Genomic DNA, 19,438 nt, shown 5'->3' on the forward strand with positions numbered 1-19,438 from the left:
ATGTTATTTCTAATTTTCATAGCATCACTTTAGATGTATACAGCTATCTATAGGGGCTGATGTAATAAAGTGTACTAACCAGAGAACACATTTTTATTCATGGTTTTGTACCCAGTTGTTTGGGGGTTTTTTTGGTACTGACTCAACTGGCCATCTAGTATTAAAAACTGCATGCTAGCATGTGAATATTAATTGCACTAAAATTAGCACATTTCCAGCAAATTTCATATTAATAAGGAGATTACTATTACTGTTGCATAGAAGTAGTCTTTTTTATGACAGAAATTTAGTTCAGAGAGAGTTGGAGGAAAATTTAATTCATGTTTCTAGTAGAGAGCTGCACGGGGACGACGGGAATCCCGCGGGACCCGCGGGCATCCCGCGGGTTCCCCCTTTGGGTCACGGGGATCCCGTGGGGACGCCCCTAGGGTCGCGGGGATCCCGTGGGGACGCCCCCTAGGGTCGCGGGGATCCCGTGGGGACGCCTCCGAGGGTCGCGGGGTTCCTGCGGGGCTGGATGTACTCAGTCGCGCGGCTCTTCTCCCTACCTTCTCTGCTTGCAGCACAGAGCCGAACGGAAGTCTTCCCAACGTCAGCGCTGACGTCGGAGGGGAGGGAGGGCTTAAACAAAGCTGGATGTACTCAGTCGCGCGGCTCTTCTCCCTACCTTCTCTGCTTGCAGCACAGAGCCGAACGGAAGTCTTCCCGACGTCAGCGCTGACGTCGGAGGGGAGGGAGGGCTTAAACAAAGCCCTCCCTCCCTCCGACGTCAGCGCTGACGTCGGGAAGACTTCCGTTTGGCTCTGTGCTGCAGGCAGTGCAGGTAAGGAGGAGAGTAGCCTCGCGGTTCGAGTGGCTACCAAGGGAGGGGGCGGTCCGCCCCGCCACACCCCGCCCCGGTTGCAGCACAGCCGGCCAGGTCCCCTTACTTTTATGGCACTTCCCCGACCGACCGACAACAGCCCCGGTCCGACAATCCTCCCTGCCCTGTAGCCGCGAATCTAAATTATCTTCTTACAGCAGCTGTAATAAGGTAATTTAGATTCGCAGTTAAGGGAAGGGAGGTTTGTCGGACCGGGGCTGTTGTCAGTCGGTCGGGGAAGTGCCACAAAAGTAAGGGGACCTGGCCGGCTGTGCTGCACCCGGGGCGGTAGAGAAGGAGTGGGGAGAAGGACGCTGAAAGGCCATGGGGAAGACGGGAGGAGGGGGGGAAGACGGGAGGAGGGGGGGAAGGACTCTGAAAGCACTTGAAGACAGAGGAGGGAGAAGGACGCTGAAAGCACATGGGGAATACAAAGGGGTGGAGAAGGACGCTGAAAGGCCATGGGAAGGGAGGGGGGGGAGGAAGGACTCTGAAAGCACTTGTGGAAGACAGAGGGGGGAGAAGGATACTGAAAGCACATGGGGAAGACAAAGGGGTGGAGAAGGACGCTGAAAGGCCATGGGAAGGGCAGGGGGGGGGAAGGACTCTGAAAGCACTTGTGGAAGACAGAGGGGGGAGAAGGATGCTGAAAGCACATGGGGAAGACAAAGGGGTGGAGAAGGACGCGGAAAGGACATGGGGAAGACGGGGGGGTGGAGAAGGACGCTGAAAGGCCATGGGGAAGACAGAGAGGGAGAAGGACGCTGAAAGGACATGGGGAAGCAGAGGGGGGAGAAGGACACTGAAAGCACATGTGGAAGACAGAGGGGGGAGAAGGACGCTGACAGGACATGGGGAAGATGGGGGGAGAAGGACGCTGAAAGGAAATGGGGAAGAGAGAGTAGGGAGAAGACGCTGGCAGGGAAGAAGACAGATGCCAGACTATGGGGGGAGCGGAGAGAAAAAGATGGGTGCCAGACCAATTTGGAAGGGGGAAGAAAGGGAGAGGCACAGTAACAGAGCAAATGGAAGATGCAGAAGGAAGAGAGACAGTGGATGGAAGGAATTGAATGAGAACATGAGGAAAGCAGAAACCAGGCAACAAAGGTAGGAAAAGAATTATATTTCTTTTTTTTTATTTTATTTTGCTTCAGGATAAAGTATATTAGTTGTGTTGATAAAAATTTATAAACATTAGAGGCTCTGGTAGAAACCCATTTGCAAAGTATGTATTCTTCCCAATTAATATTTTCAAATTAATAAAGTCTTTTTGCTTATTTGTAAATGGGTTTCTACCAGAGCCTTTAATTCAGTAGCATAATTAAATGAAATAACTATTTCTGAAGTTTATATGGACGGGCGGGGACGGAGGGGATTCCTCGCGGGGACGGGTGGGGACGGAGGGGATTCCTCGCGGGGACGGGTGGGGACGGAGGGATTCCTCACGGGGACGGGTGGGGACGGGTGGGATTCCTCACGGGGACGGGTGGGGACGGGTGGGACTTTGGCGGGGACGGGTGGGATTTCTGTCCCCGCGCAACTCTCTAGTTTCTAGTAGCTCTGTGCAAACCAAAGAAGCAAAAACACCACCAGAGGGCACTAAAACCTAAATCCAGGATGGGGAGACAAGACGAAAATTGTTTCACAGTTCTGGATCCAATTTGATATTACACTCTGATGCAGGCATTTGCTGAAACAGCCATGTTGGGTCTTGATCATTGTTTTGTTTAGTCATCAAGCTGTAACAAGAAAAAAATTATTGTGGTATACTAGAAGTTGTTGCAGCCATATTGAACGCAGTTTCATGCTGGTGCCTTGACTTTACTGCCACACCATTAGGGACTGTAAGGGAAGTCTCTGGGTGGGGAGCCAGGACATATGGCTGCTACTGTTAAGATGGAGAGGTAGGGGACGAGGCACAGCTGCCACTGTTTGGGAGGGGGATGGAGGAATGTGGTGAATGTAGCAATGGTGCTCTTGATATTCAAGCAGGTAGGTGGACAGAGCCTGGATTACTGCCAGATAATCCAAAACATCAGATAACTGAAGGTCAGTTAACCATGATTCTACTGCATATGTCTAGTTCTATGCCAAGTATGCTAGTGTTCATTTGTATCGCTCTTTACCAGTAGGATTAACAAATGCTATTTGCATTAATGCAAGAATTAGAGCAGCAGAAGATAGAAGAGAAAGGGATGAGAGAGAAAGAGGTGGCAAGAGTGTTGAGCTGCCCAGGTTCAGGCTGTCATTTAAACTGTGTATTTTGATTTGGGTCACTGGAGTTACTGGAAACGGATATGGTCTGCAGGAACAGACTGAGCTCCAATATAATGCTGTCTCTCTGTGAAGAAATGTAAACTATGAATCCAATTATCTTACTGCTTGGCTTCCCTGTGTTTTCTTGCCATTGATCATTCCATAACAAAGGGGTAATTCTATAACAGTGAGTCTGTCTATAAAGCACAGTGGGTGCCTCTTTTCCTTTATACTAGTGTAACAAGTGAATTGCAGCCCAATAAACGCATATGACGGCCATAGTGCTCACAACTAAATGCTGGAAATATACATGTAACCTATTGTAGTAGTTATGCGCATAAGTGTGAATCCCAGCCAGACTCCATCTATCTGAGCACCTACCCATAAAATATACACTATAGTTGCAGAATATTGGCATTTCCAGACATAACGTACCTGTCCTTGTTAGCACCCACTTAATAGAATTTACCCCCACAGTGGCTATAGGGGAGGAATGACCATCCCTAGCAGTGTACTCAACGGCAGTAGATGAAGCATGCTTTTTCCTGACCTTAGAGTATACCATATGTAATAGGGGCACTTGATTGCCCTCAGATTGCAATCACCCTTTTCCCATTTTATCAAATGGAGAACTATTGCCTCAGGTTGTGTCTTGAATGTTATGTTCCAAGTTTTCTGAATGCTGTGATACAGCAGTGCTTAAGTTAGAATTCCACAGAGGGAAAGGATTGTGAAAGAGGGCTGCTGGCTAAGCTTATAACTAGCTCAGCTTTCAATATGTGAGATTTGGGGGGGTTACCAAATGGGAATGTTACCAGTTTTCTTCCAGGGGTCTTTCTATAAAAAGTTGAATAGTATTTTAACAAAATTTATTTGGCTGGGTAAAATTCCTAGAATTGCTTTAGGGTCTTTGCAAAAGCCAATTATGGAGGGTGGGATAAATTTTCCTAATTTCTATAGATATCATCAGGCCTATGTATTGCGTCAAGGTATGTATTGGGTCCTCCCAGAGCCCATTGATAATATCCCAGACTGGTTCTGGTTAGAATGGAGACTCATGTTTCCTTTGCGACTTGGTTATGTTCTTAGTATCAAAATGCCAAGGTCATATAAAGATCATAGAATATTTGTTGATATATTGAAAACCTTAAGATATGTAAATAATCTAACTCCTATTCCGATAAACAAATCAACAACTCAAATGATTTGACTAAACCCCAAGATCAAAATTGGCGGTTTTAAAATCATCTGGAAGCATTGGATGATGGCAGGAATTCGTACATTGGAAGATTTAATATCTAATAATAATAATAATAACTTTATTTTTGTATACCGCCATACCCGGAAGAGTTCTAGGCGGTTCACATCAATTAAACAAGGTTACAAGTGGTTTACATTAGTTGAGCGGGGTTACAAGCGGTTCAATAACAAATTGATCAAAGTTGCCACGGGGGGTGAGGGAAGGATGTAGAGGGGAGAGGGGTTGTTAGATAGAAGGGGCATTGGGATCCTGGTCTTGGAAGAGGCAGGTTTTGAGTAGTTTTCTAAAGCCGAGGTAGTTGGGGGCCTTGAGGGCCATTTGGGATAACCATGGGTTTAGCTTAGTGGCTTGGAAGGCGAGGGTTTTGTCGAGGAATTTTTTAGAGTGGCAAAGTTTAAGGGAGGGGTAGGCGAAGAGTTGGATTCTGCGGGAGTCCTTGATGCTGTGATTCAGGGCGAAGTGAGGGATGATGTAGTTTGGGGATAAACCAAATACTGTTTTATAGCAGAAGCAGGCGAATTTGAATAGGACTCTGGATTCTAATGGCAGCCAATGGAGTTTGTGGTAGAAAGGGGTGATGTGTTCCCATTTTTTCAGGCCGAATATGAGGCGGACAGCAGTGTTCTGGATCATTTTGAGTCTCCTGATGGTTTTTTTTGTGGAGCTTAAGTAAATGATATTGCAGTAGTCCAATATGCTAAGGATGGAGGATTGTACTAGCAGGCGGAATGAAGTGTCATCAAAGTATTTTTTTATGGTGCGGAGTTTCCAAAGCACCGAGATACTTTTTCTGACGGTATTGTCCGTGCGTTTGTCAAGGGATAGATGTTTGTCTAGTGTGACGCCCAGTATTTTTAGGTTTTGTTCAAGGGGGAAAATGGATCCTTTTACTTGAATTGTGGTGTCTTTGATTTTATCTTTGGGGGTTGCTAGGAAGAATTTTGTTTTATCCGGGTTCAGTTTTAGTCTGTATGATAACATCCAGTGTTCTATCTGATTTAGTATGCTTGAGAGGGAGGTGAGGAGCTCTGATGTGACACTGGTTAGCGGGATAACTATAGTGATGTCATCTGCGTAGATACAAAATTTGAGCTTGAGGTTTTGCAGAAGGTTTCCTAGGGAGGCGAGGTAGACGTTGAACAGGATGGGAGACAGGGGGGAGCCTTGTGGAACGCCGCAGGAGTTCTCCCAGCTATATGAGAAGGCGTCGTTTTTGAATACCCTGTATGATCTGTTCCGTAAGAACCCGTGGAACCAGTTAAGGACTTGGACCGAGATGCCTATGTAGGCGAGGCAGTCAAGGAGAATGTTGTGGTCGACCAGGTCGAATGCACTACTCAGGTCGAGTTGTACAATCAAGACGCTGGAGCCTTGGCTGAAGAGTGTGTGAAGGTGGTCTAGGAGAGAGGCTATAATGGTTTCAGTGCTGTGTGTCATTAAGGATATTGAATTTATCAAGGTATGTGGTAAGTTCGGCATTAACCAGCCCTTCTGCTATTTTGGTGAATAGCGGGATGCTTGCGATCGGTCTGTAGTTGGATGGGATATTAGGTGGTTCTTTTGTGTTTTTTATGATTGGGGTGATCGAGATGTGGCCTTGTTCTGCTGGGAAGCTTCCGGTAGATAGTAGGAGGTTAACCCATGCCAGCATATTTGCTTTGAAGTGGATTGGAGCCGTTTTCATAACGTTAGGGGGGCAGGTGTCTAGTCTACAGAAGGAGTTGGTATATTTGTTATAGAATTTGTTGAAAGATTGCCAATCGATAGTAGTGAATTGATCCCAGTTTAGGTCTGCTCTGGACCCCGGGTCTGGTTTGGAACTGTTGTTGTCTTGGAGGGTTGGAAAGTCCCCGTGGGGATTGGCAGGGGCAGATATCGAAGATCTTAGTTTCAGTATTTTGGAGTTGAAGAAGTCGGCTAGGGAGTTGGCGGTTAGTGTGGGTTCTTCGTCGCGGTTATCGGTAACTGTCTCGAGATTGTAAAGATCGTTGACCAGTTTGAAAAGGTTACTACTGTTGATTATGACATTTCCAATTTTTTGGGCATAGAAGTTTTTTTGTTTATCCTTGGTTAGGGTTTTGTAGTTTTTTAGTTTGAGTCTCCATGCTATTCTGTGCTCTTGGGTTCCAGATTTGGTCCATTGTCTCTCCGATTTTCTGAGGTCCTTTTTTGCCTGTAGTAGCTCTAGGTCAAACCAGCCCTCCTGGTTTGAGGATCTAATTCTGCTGGTTTTTAAGGGGGTTATTTCGTTTAGAATGTTTGTGCTGTCTTTGATCCAGGTGGTCATGATTTGGTCCGCTTCTTCGTTTTGTTTTGTGATAGTTTCGTAGCGGGACCAGAATTCGTTCGGGTCGATCTTGCCTCTAGTGGTGTGGGTTTTGGTGTTTCTTGCTTTTCTGTTTATGGTGGTTTTTTGTTGGTAGTGAATGGAGAAGCTACAAAGTTTGTGGTAGGACCATAGGGAGTCTGTCCAGTTGTCTTGTTTCCACACGAATTTGGGAGTGATTGGTTCTTTGGCGGAGAAGGTCACCAGGTCTAACTGGTGACCTCTTTGGTGGGTTACGATGGGTGGGGGTTTGAAGTAACCTAGCTGCGAGATTAGTGACCAGAGGTCGGATATATCTGGCTGATCTGTTTGCTCTAGGTCAGGGGTGTCAAAGTCCCTCCTCGAGGGCCGGAATCCAGTCGGGTTTTCTGGATTTCCCCAATGAATATGCATTGAAAGCAGTGCATGCAAATAGATCTCATGCAGATTCATTGGGGAAATCCTGAAAACCCGACTGGATTCTGGCCCTCGAGGACCGACTTTGACACCTGTGCTCTAGGTGAATGTTGATGTCACCGCATAGAAGGTTGTATGGACTTGCTAAAGAGTTGGTTAATAAAAATTCAGCGAAGTCCTCCCTGGCTACCGTCCATTTTTTGGGGGGGATATAAAAGAGAGTGATTGTTAGGGAGGATGCTTGAGTTTTCACAATTGCAACATAAATTTGGTCTCAACAAATCAGAAAGTTTTAGATGGTTGCAATTGAAGCAGGCCATTCAGGCGGGGTTCCCTGAATAGAAAACTCTTAATAAACAATATAGTATAGAATTCTTATGCTTTCAGGTGGATTTCATGGGTCACCAACCCGCACAGTGGTATAAATTAATATCGGGATTTGTGAATAAAAAACCAAAAACTGGCCTTCGGGACATTTGGAGTATTGAGATTAAGCATCAAATTAATGCATCTCAATGGCCATGACTTTGGTCTTGGAGGATGCGATGTACAGTATCTGCATCTATGAGATTGGGGGGGGATGAGTGCTTATCATACAGCCAATGTTAATGTAATGTAATGTATTCTGCTATGTGTCTCGGGCTTCTTGAAATTCAGACTAAAGGGGAATAAGGGCAGGAGAAGGTGTGTTAATCTGTTGTAAGTCCTGTGGGGCAAACATTTATAGCAAATAGTACTCGCCTTGTGCAGTGTTTATGCTTTCATACTGCTATTTAAATAAAACATGTTCTGTAGTACGTTATGGCCTGCTCAGATACTGTAAGCAGTGATCACTATTGCTAAGGATGCTATTATCTAATTGCTCAGAAAGGACTGGTGGGCCTCTGAACGCTCTTGCTTTGTGCCTCTTTTCCATTGTATTTCTGTAAAGCTTATGATCCTTCTATCATGCTTCTGACATAGAGCAATTCCCTGACCGACAGATCTGCTTTTAATGGTTTGCCCAGCTCTTTGATGTTGGGGCACGATAGTTCCCTGAAAGACAGCTTTGGATTCTGGTTCCACTGGTACCTGTTGTTAATGATATGTTATAGATGTCAGCCATGGCAAATCCAAACCAGGAAACAAGAGAAGTCAACAACCTATCTTCTGCCTCTTCAGACAGAACGTTGGGTAGATAACTGACCTTTTTTTGGGGAGTGGGACGACAAAACAGCTAGTTCCACAGAATTCCCTGGCTGGAAGATCTGAAAATCTTTAGCTATACCTATTATGGCTGGTTGAGTTGCCCCCCCCCCCCCCCCCACCTTGTTGAACACCTAAATATGAAGCATATTGCTACAGATTGATGACAATTCTCAAAAAAAAACATTGTTCTACATTATACCTCCTTTACCCCAGTTCCCAACTTGTCTCGCCCTGTTTCCTCAGGGATACAGTTCATTATGAAGCCGTTAAGCTTTTAGCTCTGTTTACTGTATGCTCACTAGTATCTGCCACAGCAGACAACTCAGCCATGTCTGTGCCCTTATGGAAGCCTCTACTGGCAGAAACGTTGTTCTGGTCCTCCCATTCAGCACTGGAAACTTTGTTTTCTCCTGATTTTCCTTCATGTTCTGCTGAATGTCACACCATCAGTCACTGTACAATTCTGGTCCTTACTGCCAGATTGATGTCATCCTTTTGCGAGAGTATTGGTGTCCCAAATCTTTGTCCTGCCTGCCTGTGCCTAGGGAGGTGCACTGCGGTTCTTGGGCATGTCAGATCAAATGTGCCTTCATTTCATGAGCATTATGCATCACTCATGTACCTTTCTCCTCTTGTTACTCATTGCTGGTTCCCTTATACTCATCCGGGCCATACCTCAGCTACTACTCCTCCTCCCTTACTAACCTCCATCCACCTCTGTTCTGACACTTAGACTGTCCCTCTCTGCCCTCCCACTTGCTTCTGCTTCCTTTCCACTCCATATTTTTTCCCTGGCTGCAGTCCTTAGAATCACCCACCACACTGCTAGTCTCTCTTACTACACATCTGCTCCTGGACCCATGCACCTGCCATAGCTTTTTTTTTTCTTCAGGGGCCAGGACCTGGCTTCCCATTTTCTCTCAGATCCCATGTATTTGTACCCCCCTCATTTATCACTTAAGTCCCACCAACAGGAGGGGCCAACTAATTCTGAGGAGGCCCTGATAACTCCCGCTTTATAGTACTGAACTGATCAACTTGCACAAGACACAACAGAAAACAGCCAGGCCCTGTGTCAGCTGTTCACCATTCTCCCTATATAATGCATGGCCACCCACAATTATTCCCTCATGGAATGATCTTTCCTTCTAACACCATCAAATGTAGAGTTTATAGAATTGCATGTAATCAGTGGATGGATGGTCTTTGAGAAAAGTATCTCCAGCTGTAACATTACTGTCATCAGGGACGTGCCAGAGTAAATCAGGGCAGTGGAAGGCCCCGAAGCAGTGTGTGTAGAGTACTGCACACGCTGCTGGAGTCGCAGGTTTGTCGGGAAAGGGGAGCAGGAGAGGGCAAGAGAGCTGCAATTGGACAGACTGAGGAAGGAAATGTTCAGAGAAAGAAGAGCTGAGACTGCAGAAGGAAAAAAAATAGGAATAAATACCTACAGGGAAACACAAGATCAGGAGCATACAGAGAAAAAAATACAGCATAGAGGTTTGCAGGAATAAGGAACACATAGAGAAAGTAGAGCAGAGACCCCTGCAAGAAGAAAAAAAGAGCAAAGAGGGGGATGAGAAAGAGAGCAGACATGCTTGCAGGAGAAAAAGCGAGGCAGTAATGTTACAGCTGGAGAGTGCAAAGTGAGGAAGAAAGCAGAGACAGCGCTACACAGGGAAATGGAGGGGGGAGAGAGACAGAAATAAAAAAAAAGACAGACATATATTCTAGCACCCATTAATGTAACGAGCTTAAAGACTAGTAATAAAATGGTTAGGTATCCTTTGATCTGTGTTACGCCTGGTAAGGGTTTTCTCAATAATCGCTAGTTCTTCTATTTGTGGTATATTAGTGAGAAGGGCTTCACTGTCCAATGTAAACAGAACCCCGTTATCGAGATCTGCATCAAAGTCCTCTAAAAGATTGATCATTTGAGTGCCAGGCAATTATCTCAGTATTCAGATATCCAGCAACAGCCACTACCTGGGTTCTGCCACTGACTATCTGGATATTTTTGCCTGCAGTGGTTGGCATTTAAAAATAATGCCAACTGCTCCGGCCTGAAAATCTAGGGGAAAGATGTTGCCATGTGTGCATCTTAACTGTATTGCTATCATAGTATTGCTTTTATGACAATAAAATGGCATATTCACTGTCCAGGAACAAGCCCTTATGAAATGCAGAATTTTCATTTACTAAACAAGAATCTGGTGAACAATTATGCCTTTCTCCCTCTCCTGTTTCTCCCTCTCCAGTGTGCGTTGTTTTATTGTCATCAGTAGGGTGTGCTAGGGACTAAAGCTAAACCAAGCTGAGAGATGGCTGCAGGAATTCAGACTCAGCCATGGTCTTAGAAGGCACCTGGGTCACAAACAACACTATCGGCTCCTTTTACGAAGGTGCGCTAGCGGTTTTAGCGCACGCACCGGATTATAAAATCTACCGCCTGCTCAAAAGGAGGCGGTAGCGGCTAGCGTGAGTTAAGGCCCTAGCGCGCCTTTGTAAAAGGAGTCCCTTATTCTGACCTGTTAGTTTAACAGAAAGTACTTGGACTGAATTGACAGTGCTGGTCCATTGAAAAGCCAATGGAATTCAGATTTACTGCTAGCTAAAGTCTGTTGCAAATAATAATCGATGTTCAATTCACCTTTTGGGATACTTTTGCCATGTCCTACACATCAATTTTACCACCGATATCTACTTTAGGGCAGATTATGTTGAATGCAGAGGACATGATAAGATCACTGATTTAGAAGAACAGCTGCCATCTGGTTTGCAGATGAGTCTGAAAATATTTGCAGTGGAAATTGGCACTGCAAAATTAAGAGAGCTAAGTAATACACACATCAAAATATACCTCTTGTAGTTTAATTCTTCAGTGACCATGTGAGGCTGCTAGTATAACGAGAAGAAAATTAGCCAGTGTAGGGAAGAGAAATGTATTTTAATGTGTATCCTGCATTGTTACAGATATTTTTTTCATTTTCATGGTATGTTGTATGGATGCTTTTGCACAGCCTGCTGGGAAAACTTTATAAATTGATTGATAAAAGTTCTGCACCAATTACAATCCATATTGGTCTGCATATCATTTTGTGCAGTAATATATCATGCACTGTTCTACTAGAAATTGGAATTTTTCAATGAAGAAGCAGCTAAATTAGATGAACACAGAAATAATGCCACAGTAGAGGATAAAAAGGTAAGATTACCAATCTGCAAGATCCTGTGATAGTTAAAAATGATACAAGCCCTTCTTTAATCATCAATATTCCATTTGTAATTTACATTTTCTTCTTTTAGGTTGCTTATTGCGTCACAGTGGGGCTGTCAACCGAACACCATCCAAAAACCATAGAAAGTCTGCAAGATCAGAGGAAAGGAAAACCAGATGATTCGAATGCTTCTGGAATTTTTGCAAATGGAGATTCTTGTTTAGCAAATGAAAATTCTGCATTTCATAAGGGCTTGTTCCTGGACAGTGTACAATGTCTAACAAACATGCCTGAAATCATGGAACATTGTTCAAGTTCATCAGAAAACGATGTTAAACGCAAAGAATTAGATGTTGGCTTGAGAATAAATCATCCTGCTAATGAAACAGAGCCACAGCAACTGAGTTTTGAGATGTCAGAAGAACAACAAAGAATTCCTCAAAATGAAATGAAAAAGCAGGACAACTTTGTTTCAGCTAGTGACATTGCACCTGATGACGATACACAAGTTAGCAATCTATTGTTGGCTTCTAGATTACTCCGGGAACGAGAATTGCCCTTTCTAGACAATGATCAGCAAGTTGTTTTAAGGCCTAAAGTATCTAGAAATGCTAATGTTAATTATATGGAACTTACAGATTCAACAGATACATCTGCAAGTGAAGAAAATTCACCAACAGACAATATTGCTTTTATGATAACAAAAACAAAGGTACAAGTCTTGTCTAGTGGAGAAGTGCAGGATATTGTGAGAAGAAAAAGAGATGATGTACATACAATTAACATTGATGGCAGAAGTGATATCATAGAACAAGGTGGTGTGTTGGACAATTCAGAAACTGAAGATCCAGTAGTTGGCATGGACAAAAAACCTGTCATCATCATATTTGATGAACCTATGGATATTCGATCTGCTTACAAGAGACTTTCAACAATATTCGAGGAATGTGAAGAAGAGCTAGAAAGAATGATGACAGAAAATAAAATAGTGGAGGAGGAGGAAGAGGAAGACGATGAAACACAAGACTCTACTACCAATAAAGACACATCTCAAATGCTGAATGAAGTTGATGTGTCAAACTATTTGTCTGATTTTAAGACAAAAGCACAGCAATCCAGTTCCAGTTCCATGGAAACCAATATTCCCGAAGAAGAGGAAACCAGCAAGACAGATTTCACCAATGAAGAGAAGACCAGTTCAGAAATCAAGTCCGATTCATCAGATTATCACTTTGGAAGTAGGCAAGATACTAAAAAAAAATTTAAATTTAAGTTCCCTAAGAAACAGCTAGCAGCCTTAACTCAAGCCATTCGGACAGGAACCAAAACTGGAAAGAAGACTTTACAAGTGGTAGTGTATGAAGAGGAGGAAGAGCAAGATGGAACAGTGAAACAGCACAAGGAAGCAAAGAGATTTGAAATTACAAGATCTAAGGGTCATGAGGACCTCACCAAAATTACCCCAGAGAATCAACAGGAACAACACAGTTCTGAGAATACCACACAGGGTTCCAGAACTGACGAGATCAGAAAAAACACATACAGAACATTGGACAGTCTTGAGCAGACCATTAAACAACTGGAAAACACCATCAGTGAAATGACTCCAAAAGCAGCACCTAGCACTGAAGAGGAGAATGTATTATCCTCGTCCACAGATGAAATTAAAGCTGTTTTAGATACCTCTTCATCAATACCTTCTATTCCACGTAAGGTACCTCAATATCAAAATCAACATTTTAAATCCTCTGGAATCACAGGTGTCTCTTACAATTTATATGCTTCCTGTCAGGTGGCTTGGGCTTTTTTTTAATGTCCCAGTGTCTAACAGCTAATTGCAAATGGTGTAATTTCTTCTATGAATTGGTGATGGGACAACCTGGGTGAATAATCTGCTTTGTGTGAAATAATTGCTTCCAGCATTTTCATTAAATTCTGTTTGATTAGTTGCTGAGTAGTTTCCACTGTTTTGCTTTTTGAAATTAACATGGTTGGTGTGCCTGGTAAACTTCTGCATGTAGGGCAATGGCTTCTTGTCCAAAGGATGGTGGCAAATGGTGTGTACAATAAGTCTTAAAATTCACTACTTGAAACTTTCTCTTACTCTCTTATCCTCTACCTCCCCCCCTTCCCCGATAACTGCAGGGCTCCAGTGGATCTTCACAAACCAGCAGGATGCCAGTACCCGTAGTTTCGAAAAGTAGACAGCCGGGAAGCTTGGAGAGGCCAGGCAAGCAGCCAAAGCTACAGGACTCGCGCCAGTATCGACAGGTAGTTTTACCTTAAACCAAATCACTGGATGGACATTAAAGCTATATATTTAAAAAAAAAAAAAAAAAAAAAGCCAGCCAAGTAACTAAAATACTTTATACCAAATACTGGAGTCTTTCAAATGTTGCCTAACTTTATTCTGGATCTGGTGGCATGAAAATCCTAATGACTTCACTTATACTTTCACAGTGCTTGTGCATGGCAGCAATAACACATCCTTGGTTCTGTCAAAACCTTCATTGTTCAGCTGAAGTGTGAATCGTCGCACTGCCTTTGGTAGAATAGCAGTGTAAATAAGGACACTAGAAAATACACTGTCAATTTGATATAAAAGCTCATCAATACTAACTGACTTGTGGTTGTCGCATTGCATTAGAAGCGTATTAACTCATCAGAATGTTTCCTTTCGTAATAATGAACGAGCATGGCTGCTATGGTAAACAGATGGATTAATGTGGCTTTCCTTAGCTCTGTATGTTCCTTTCTTTTTGGTTTTATTTTTTCTCTCTATTCTTTGTATCTCTCTTTCTCTGCAAGACTTGGTTGAGCTCTTGTGTCTGTTACTTTTCGGGTTCTGTTTGGGCGTTTTTCCCAGGTTCTGTTCATGTACTATGTTGTTAGCTTTCTGACAAAATGTCTCCCCACATCTTTATTTGCAGGCTAATGGAGGTACTAAGACAGCTGGTGGGGAGTGTAAGGTCACTTCCCCTACTTTACCTACTTCTAAAATTCCAGCCTTTTCTCCCACCTCTGGGAAGAGCAGTTATATGCCTGCTCATAGTGGTGACAGCTCTAACCCCCCTAACCCACCACCTCTTAAATCACCCGTTTCTTCTAACTCGCACGGGTCTCAAACAGGTCGCTCTATTAACGCTTCATCCCTTATTCCTGCTGTACCTAATGGCTCTTTGAAGTTTCAAAACCCCACTCACACAGGTAAAGGTCACCATCTTTCATTCTCACTGCAGACTTCAAATGGCAGATCACCTCCTTCTTCCTCCTCTTCTCCTTCCTCTCCTTCCCCTCCTTCTTCCACCTCACTGAACCATGGTATGAAGAGCGTCCGGACAATCCATACACCTAGCTTCACCAGCTACAAGTCACAGAACGGAAACGCAAGCAAATCTACCACAACAGCAGCAAAAGAAACATCTTAAAAGGCTATTATACACTGACCTCCACAGCCAGCAAGTTTTATAACAGTTAGCAGTCTGCTACAGAGTGTTAGCAGGGGCAACATAAGATTTTCATGTATTCATGGAAATGTAATTAATGTGTGTTATGTGCAAAATTAATAGATTTGAGTCATTCTAGTTTGCAAATCTGTTTCTATTGTTATTACATAACCCATCCCCCCACTTTAGTAAGAAAAATTGCAGCTTGTACATGAACAGCTAATGAGTGTGCCCGCTAATGTATCAAGCATGATTAAAACCTCTAAAATATCACAATTTCAGTAAGTTTGTTTGTATAAAAGTATTTTTCCTTAAGGAGTATGAACAGAGATATACTAAAGTATGATTATACGAACTGTCAAAATGGACAGCTAAAATATTTTTTTCCTTTTTATTTTTGTGTTATTTAGCTTTGTTACAGATTTCTATTTTTGTCAATGATACTTCATTGTTCCTTTTGAGATGTTTTGCCTAAATATTTTGATACTGATATAGTGTTTGTTGGAATAGTGGATGTTGGACAGTACAGTATTCCTCCATACCACAACCAGGCGAGAAGTGATATATATGTGTGCCAAGGGCACTTTCACCTGTTGCGCTGCCAGAGAGAACTCTAGATGTGCACTAGAGAATGACAATGGGGACAGATTTTTTCCCGTCCCCGCGGGAGCTCATTTTCCCGAACCTGCAGGCTCCAGCCTCATCTGCACAAGCCTCAAACACTTTAAAAATCCTAAGTGTTTGAGGCTTGTGTGGTTAAGGCACAGCTTACAGGAATGGGACAGGAACAGCGACAAAACTCGCGGGGACGGGGAAAAATTTGTCCCTCTTGTCACTCTCTAATGTGCACCTATAAAGAGAGAGTTATATAGACAGACATAAAATAATGGACACATTTTCAATCAAAGAAAATGAGCTGTGTGTTCCAAACACTGACATGTATTAAGTAGAAAGATGTGTCATTTTCCTGAGCTACATCCAACTGCCTTCCCCCCTACTTTATTTACTGCGCTATATCATGAATTCTAAAATGTACTCCTCTGCCCTGTTCCTTATAGTGAAGGATGTGTGCCTGTGTGTGTGTGGGTATGTGGATGTCAATATAAGCACATGCATATAGACCTAGTACAGTGTGTGTGTGGTGTGTGTGTATATATGACTAAGCATTAGTGACACTTTTCACAACACCCACCTGAATTGTGGCAGATGTTTATTCAAAATGTCTGATGGGAAAGTAATGAATAAAAGTGAACTGAAATAAAAAGAAAAATGTTTGCACAGAGTGTATTTGTAAATAATGTATTTGTATAACACCCTACTGTAATATACAGAACTATGATAAACAGAGAACTTTAAAAAAAATAAAATAAAGGGCTGCATGCTTAGTTTTGTCTTTTGGTACCTTTTTTTTAAAAAAAAAAACCTTAATTACCATTTATCCAATTTAGGATTTTTTTTGAACATCTGTGATCTATTAAATCTGACTATATTTAATCCTACCTCCGCTGGTCACCTAATTGTCTTCCTGAAGATTGCTTTTGTTCAACACTATCAGTCATTATATGTAACACTTAACTATTGGTCTTAAAGTATTTCAAAGATCCCCATAGACATGAACAAGCTGTTTAGGACCAAGACAGATGGCAATACTGTGCATTGTTGTATAGGAGTAGAGAATGACACGGTGGCGGTTTACCCGCGGCCACCGCATTTTAGCCGCGGGTCACCCGCCGAAAACGGGGAAGAAAACTAGCAGTCGCTGCGGCGACGGGGACAAGGCCATTCACCACCCGCGGGGCGGTGAATGGGTCTTGTCCCCGCAGTGAGGCATGAAGGATCGCGCGGTCCCCGCAGCTCACACCCGCCTGCCCAATCGATTCTAGTGTTTAGCCAGCTCTCTCCCTTCTCCTCACCTTAGTTTGTAGATTTTCTTTTTCGGCGACCCGCACGCTATCAAAGAGCCGCTGTTGCTCAGTTTCGATCTTCTGCTCTGACGCAACCGGAAACAGGAAGTTGCAGCAGAGCAGAAGATTGAACACTGAGCAGCCGCGCGTGTGCGGCTCTTTGGGAAAGCGTGCAGGTCGCTGAAAAAGAAAGCCTGCAAATTAAGGTGAGGAGAAGGGAGAGAGCTGGCTAAACACTAGGATCGATTGGGCAGGCGGGTGGGGGCTGCGAGGACCGTGCGATCACCCGTGTTCCCAGCTCAGACTGTAAGGAGGGAGTGAAAGGGAAAAGGATTCTGGGCCAAGGGGATGAAAACGGAAAGAAAAACCCACAGCAGGAAAGAAAGGGAAGGACAGGCAGGTGAGCCAGATGCTAGAAGCAGGGGGGGGGGGGAAGAAAGAGGGAAAAAAGCTAGATGGGGTTGAAAAGAAGAGACACACTGGTATGGAAGAGGAAGATAGGGGAAATCTGGACACAGGAAGGTAACAGAAAGAGGGGAAATTATGTGCATGGGGCATAGGGACAGAGACAAAAAGGGGACATGCCAAAAAGGGGATGGTATATGGACACAGGGGGGGCAATGGCAGATACATAGGGGAGATATTAGAAATGGGGAAAATAGGAGCACAGAAGCGAGATGGTTTGTGGGGATGGGACAGGGATCGATCTCGCAGGCTCCAGTGGCTTGCACAAATTACATTGTAACGTGCCATGAAAATAAGAGGGAGGAAGGTAGATAGATAGGCCACGCGAGAGGAGCTGAAGGGTAGTATATAAAATCGTACCCGTTTGAGGCTTTTATGTATGCAGCGGTGACGGTGACGGGGCGGTGAATGGGGTTGCAGTGGCGGTGACGGGGCGGTGAATGGGGTGGCAGTGGCAGTGATGGGGCGGTGAAGGGAATGGCGGTGACGGGGCGGTGCAGAGGATGGTGATACGGGGACGGGGCGGTGACGGGGACCAATTTTTTCACCGTGTCATTCTCTATATAGGAGTCCAGGGCTCCATTGTCAGGTCTTTTGCTGACCACTCATTGTGCAATGCTGACACCTAGTGGCTGGATTTGAGGCCTAGTTGTGGGCTGTCATCTTGATAGAATACACATTCAACACAATGTGAAAAATGTCATTCTGCTGTGGGAATGGATGGGGACTTACAGTTAATATGGAAGTTATTAGTGTCCATTAAGAGGCCAATTCGATAACAGAACACATAGGATAAGAAGCTAAACAAGCTACCTATTCTGTAAAGAAAAATGGGCATCTACTTTTCTTTACAGAATACTAGCACAAGTGACAGCAACATAAATATAAGGCATGATTACTAACACCAGTTCTACAGCTGGTATAAATTGCCCATGCTATACATGTTAGCAGAAACAAGTACCGTATATATTTTATAATTTACATTTTTTACAAGAAAACAGACCCAATCATTATTGGTTAACAGAAGCATGGCCATGTTTCAAGATATCCACATCAAGCATGTGACAGTTAAACAATGGAATGCTTAATCAACAGGTTACAGAATCATAAAATGGTCATCAGGTAGGCATCAATAAAATATGTATTATTGGACCCCAAGATGAGAGGCTGATATGCACAGATGGGGAGAGGGACCTTGGGGGCGATAGGATCTGAGGATCTGAAGGCAATGAAACAGTGTGACAAGGCAGTGGCTGTAGTCAGAAGGATGCTAGGCTGTATAGAGAGAGGCGTAACCAGCAGAAGAAAGGAAGTAGTAAGGTCCCACTTGGAGTATTGTATTCAGTTTTGGTTAAGGATGTTAGAAGACTTGAAGCAGTCCAGATGAAAGTGACAAAAATGATATAGGGCTTGTACCAGAAGATGTACAGAGGAGATATGATACAGACATTTAAATACTTGAAAGGTATTAATACAGAAACAATTTTTTCCAGAGAAGGGAAAATGATAAAACTAGTGGACATAAATTGAGGTTGTGGAGTGGTAGACTTAGGAGTAATGTGAAGAAATTCTTAGAGAGGGTGGTTGATATATGGAATGCCCTCCCGAGAGAGGTAGTGGAGGCAAAAAGTTAACTAAATTCAAAAGGGTGTGGGTTGAGCACAGAGGATCTCTAATTAGAAAATGAATGGTATAAAAACAAAAAAATGGTTGAATGTGTATTTTATGTGTCAAGTGGGACTTAAGATGGAAATTCTTGCTGTGAAGAACTAAGGCCAGTATTGGGCAGAGTTGCATGGTCCCTTATGTGGCAATTTGGTTTAGGATGGACTGGAGAGGGCTTTGGCAGAAACTCTAGTAGTTGGGACCTGGGTAAAGGGCCAGACGGACTTCTAAGATCTGTTGAGCAGACTGGATGGACTATTCAGGTTTTTATCTGCCAAAATTTACAGTGTAAGATGGTAAGTATGTAAATCAGCACCAAAATGTAGGTGTTCTAATGCTGTGTGTTTAGCACCAGCTCTATCATGATATCTGGGTGCCAACATTCCTTTAAAGAATACGAGGTTAAGTTAGCAGAAGTATGCCTAAATTAGGCATCAACAGTTACCAAGTC

At 43.5% G+C, this 19,438-nt stretch overlaps 1 protein-coding gene across 17 annotated transcripts in view; it reads left to right on the top strand.

The window, feature by feature from the left end:
- KIAA1217 (KIAA1217 ortholog) overlaps window positions 1-16,338 on the top strand; it is a 1,295,419-nt gene extending 1,279,081 nt beyond the window's left edge. For 11 of the 17 annotated variants that reach the window (XM_033931366.1, XM_033931363.1, XM_033931364.1 and 8 more), the window contains 3 exons: window positions 11,596-13,221; window positions 13,653-13,778; window positions 14,438-16,338. In XM_033931366.1, coding sequence (XP_033787257.1) covers window positions 11,596-13,221; window positions 13,653-13,778; window positions 14,438-14,935 — 2,250 coding nt within the window. In that variant the 3' untranslated portion in view covers window positions 14,936-16,338. Of the gene's footprint in view, window positions 1-11,595; window positions 13,222-13,652; window positions 13,851-14,437 lie in introns of those variants that run through there. The other 6 variants (XM_033931377.1, XM_033931378.1, XR_004538150.1 and 3 more) reach the window with 5 other exon arrangements.
- Window positions 16,339-19,438: the final 3,100 nt, after the last annotated feature.

Source organism: Geotrypetes seraphini, chromosome 2, assembly GCF_902459505.1.
Source record: "Geotrypetes seraphini chromosome 2, aGeoSer1.1, whole genome shotgun sequence".
Classification (NCBI taxonomy): Eukaryota; Metazoa; Chordata; class Amphibia; order Gymnophiona; family Dermophiidae; genus Geotrypetes; species Geotrypetes seraphini.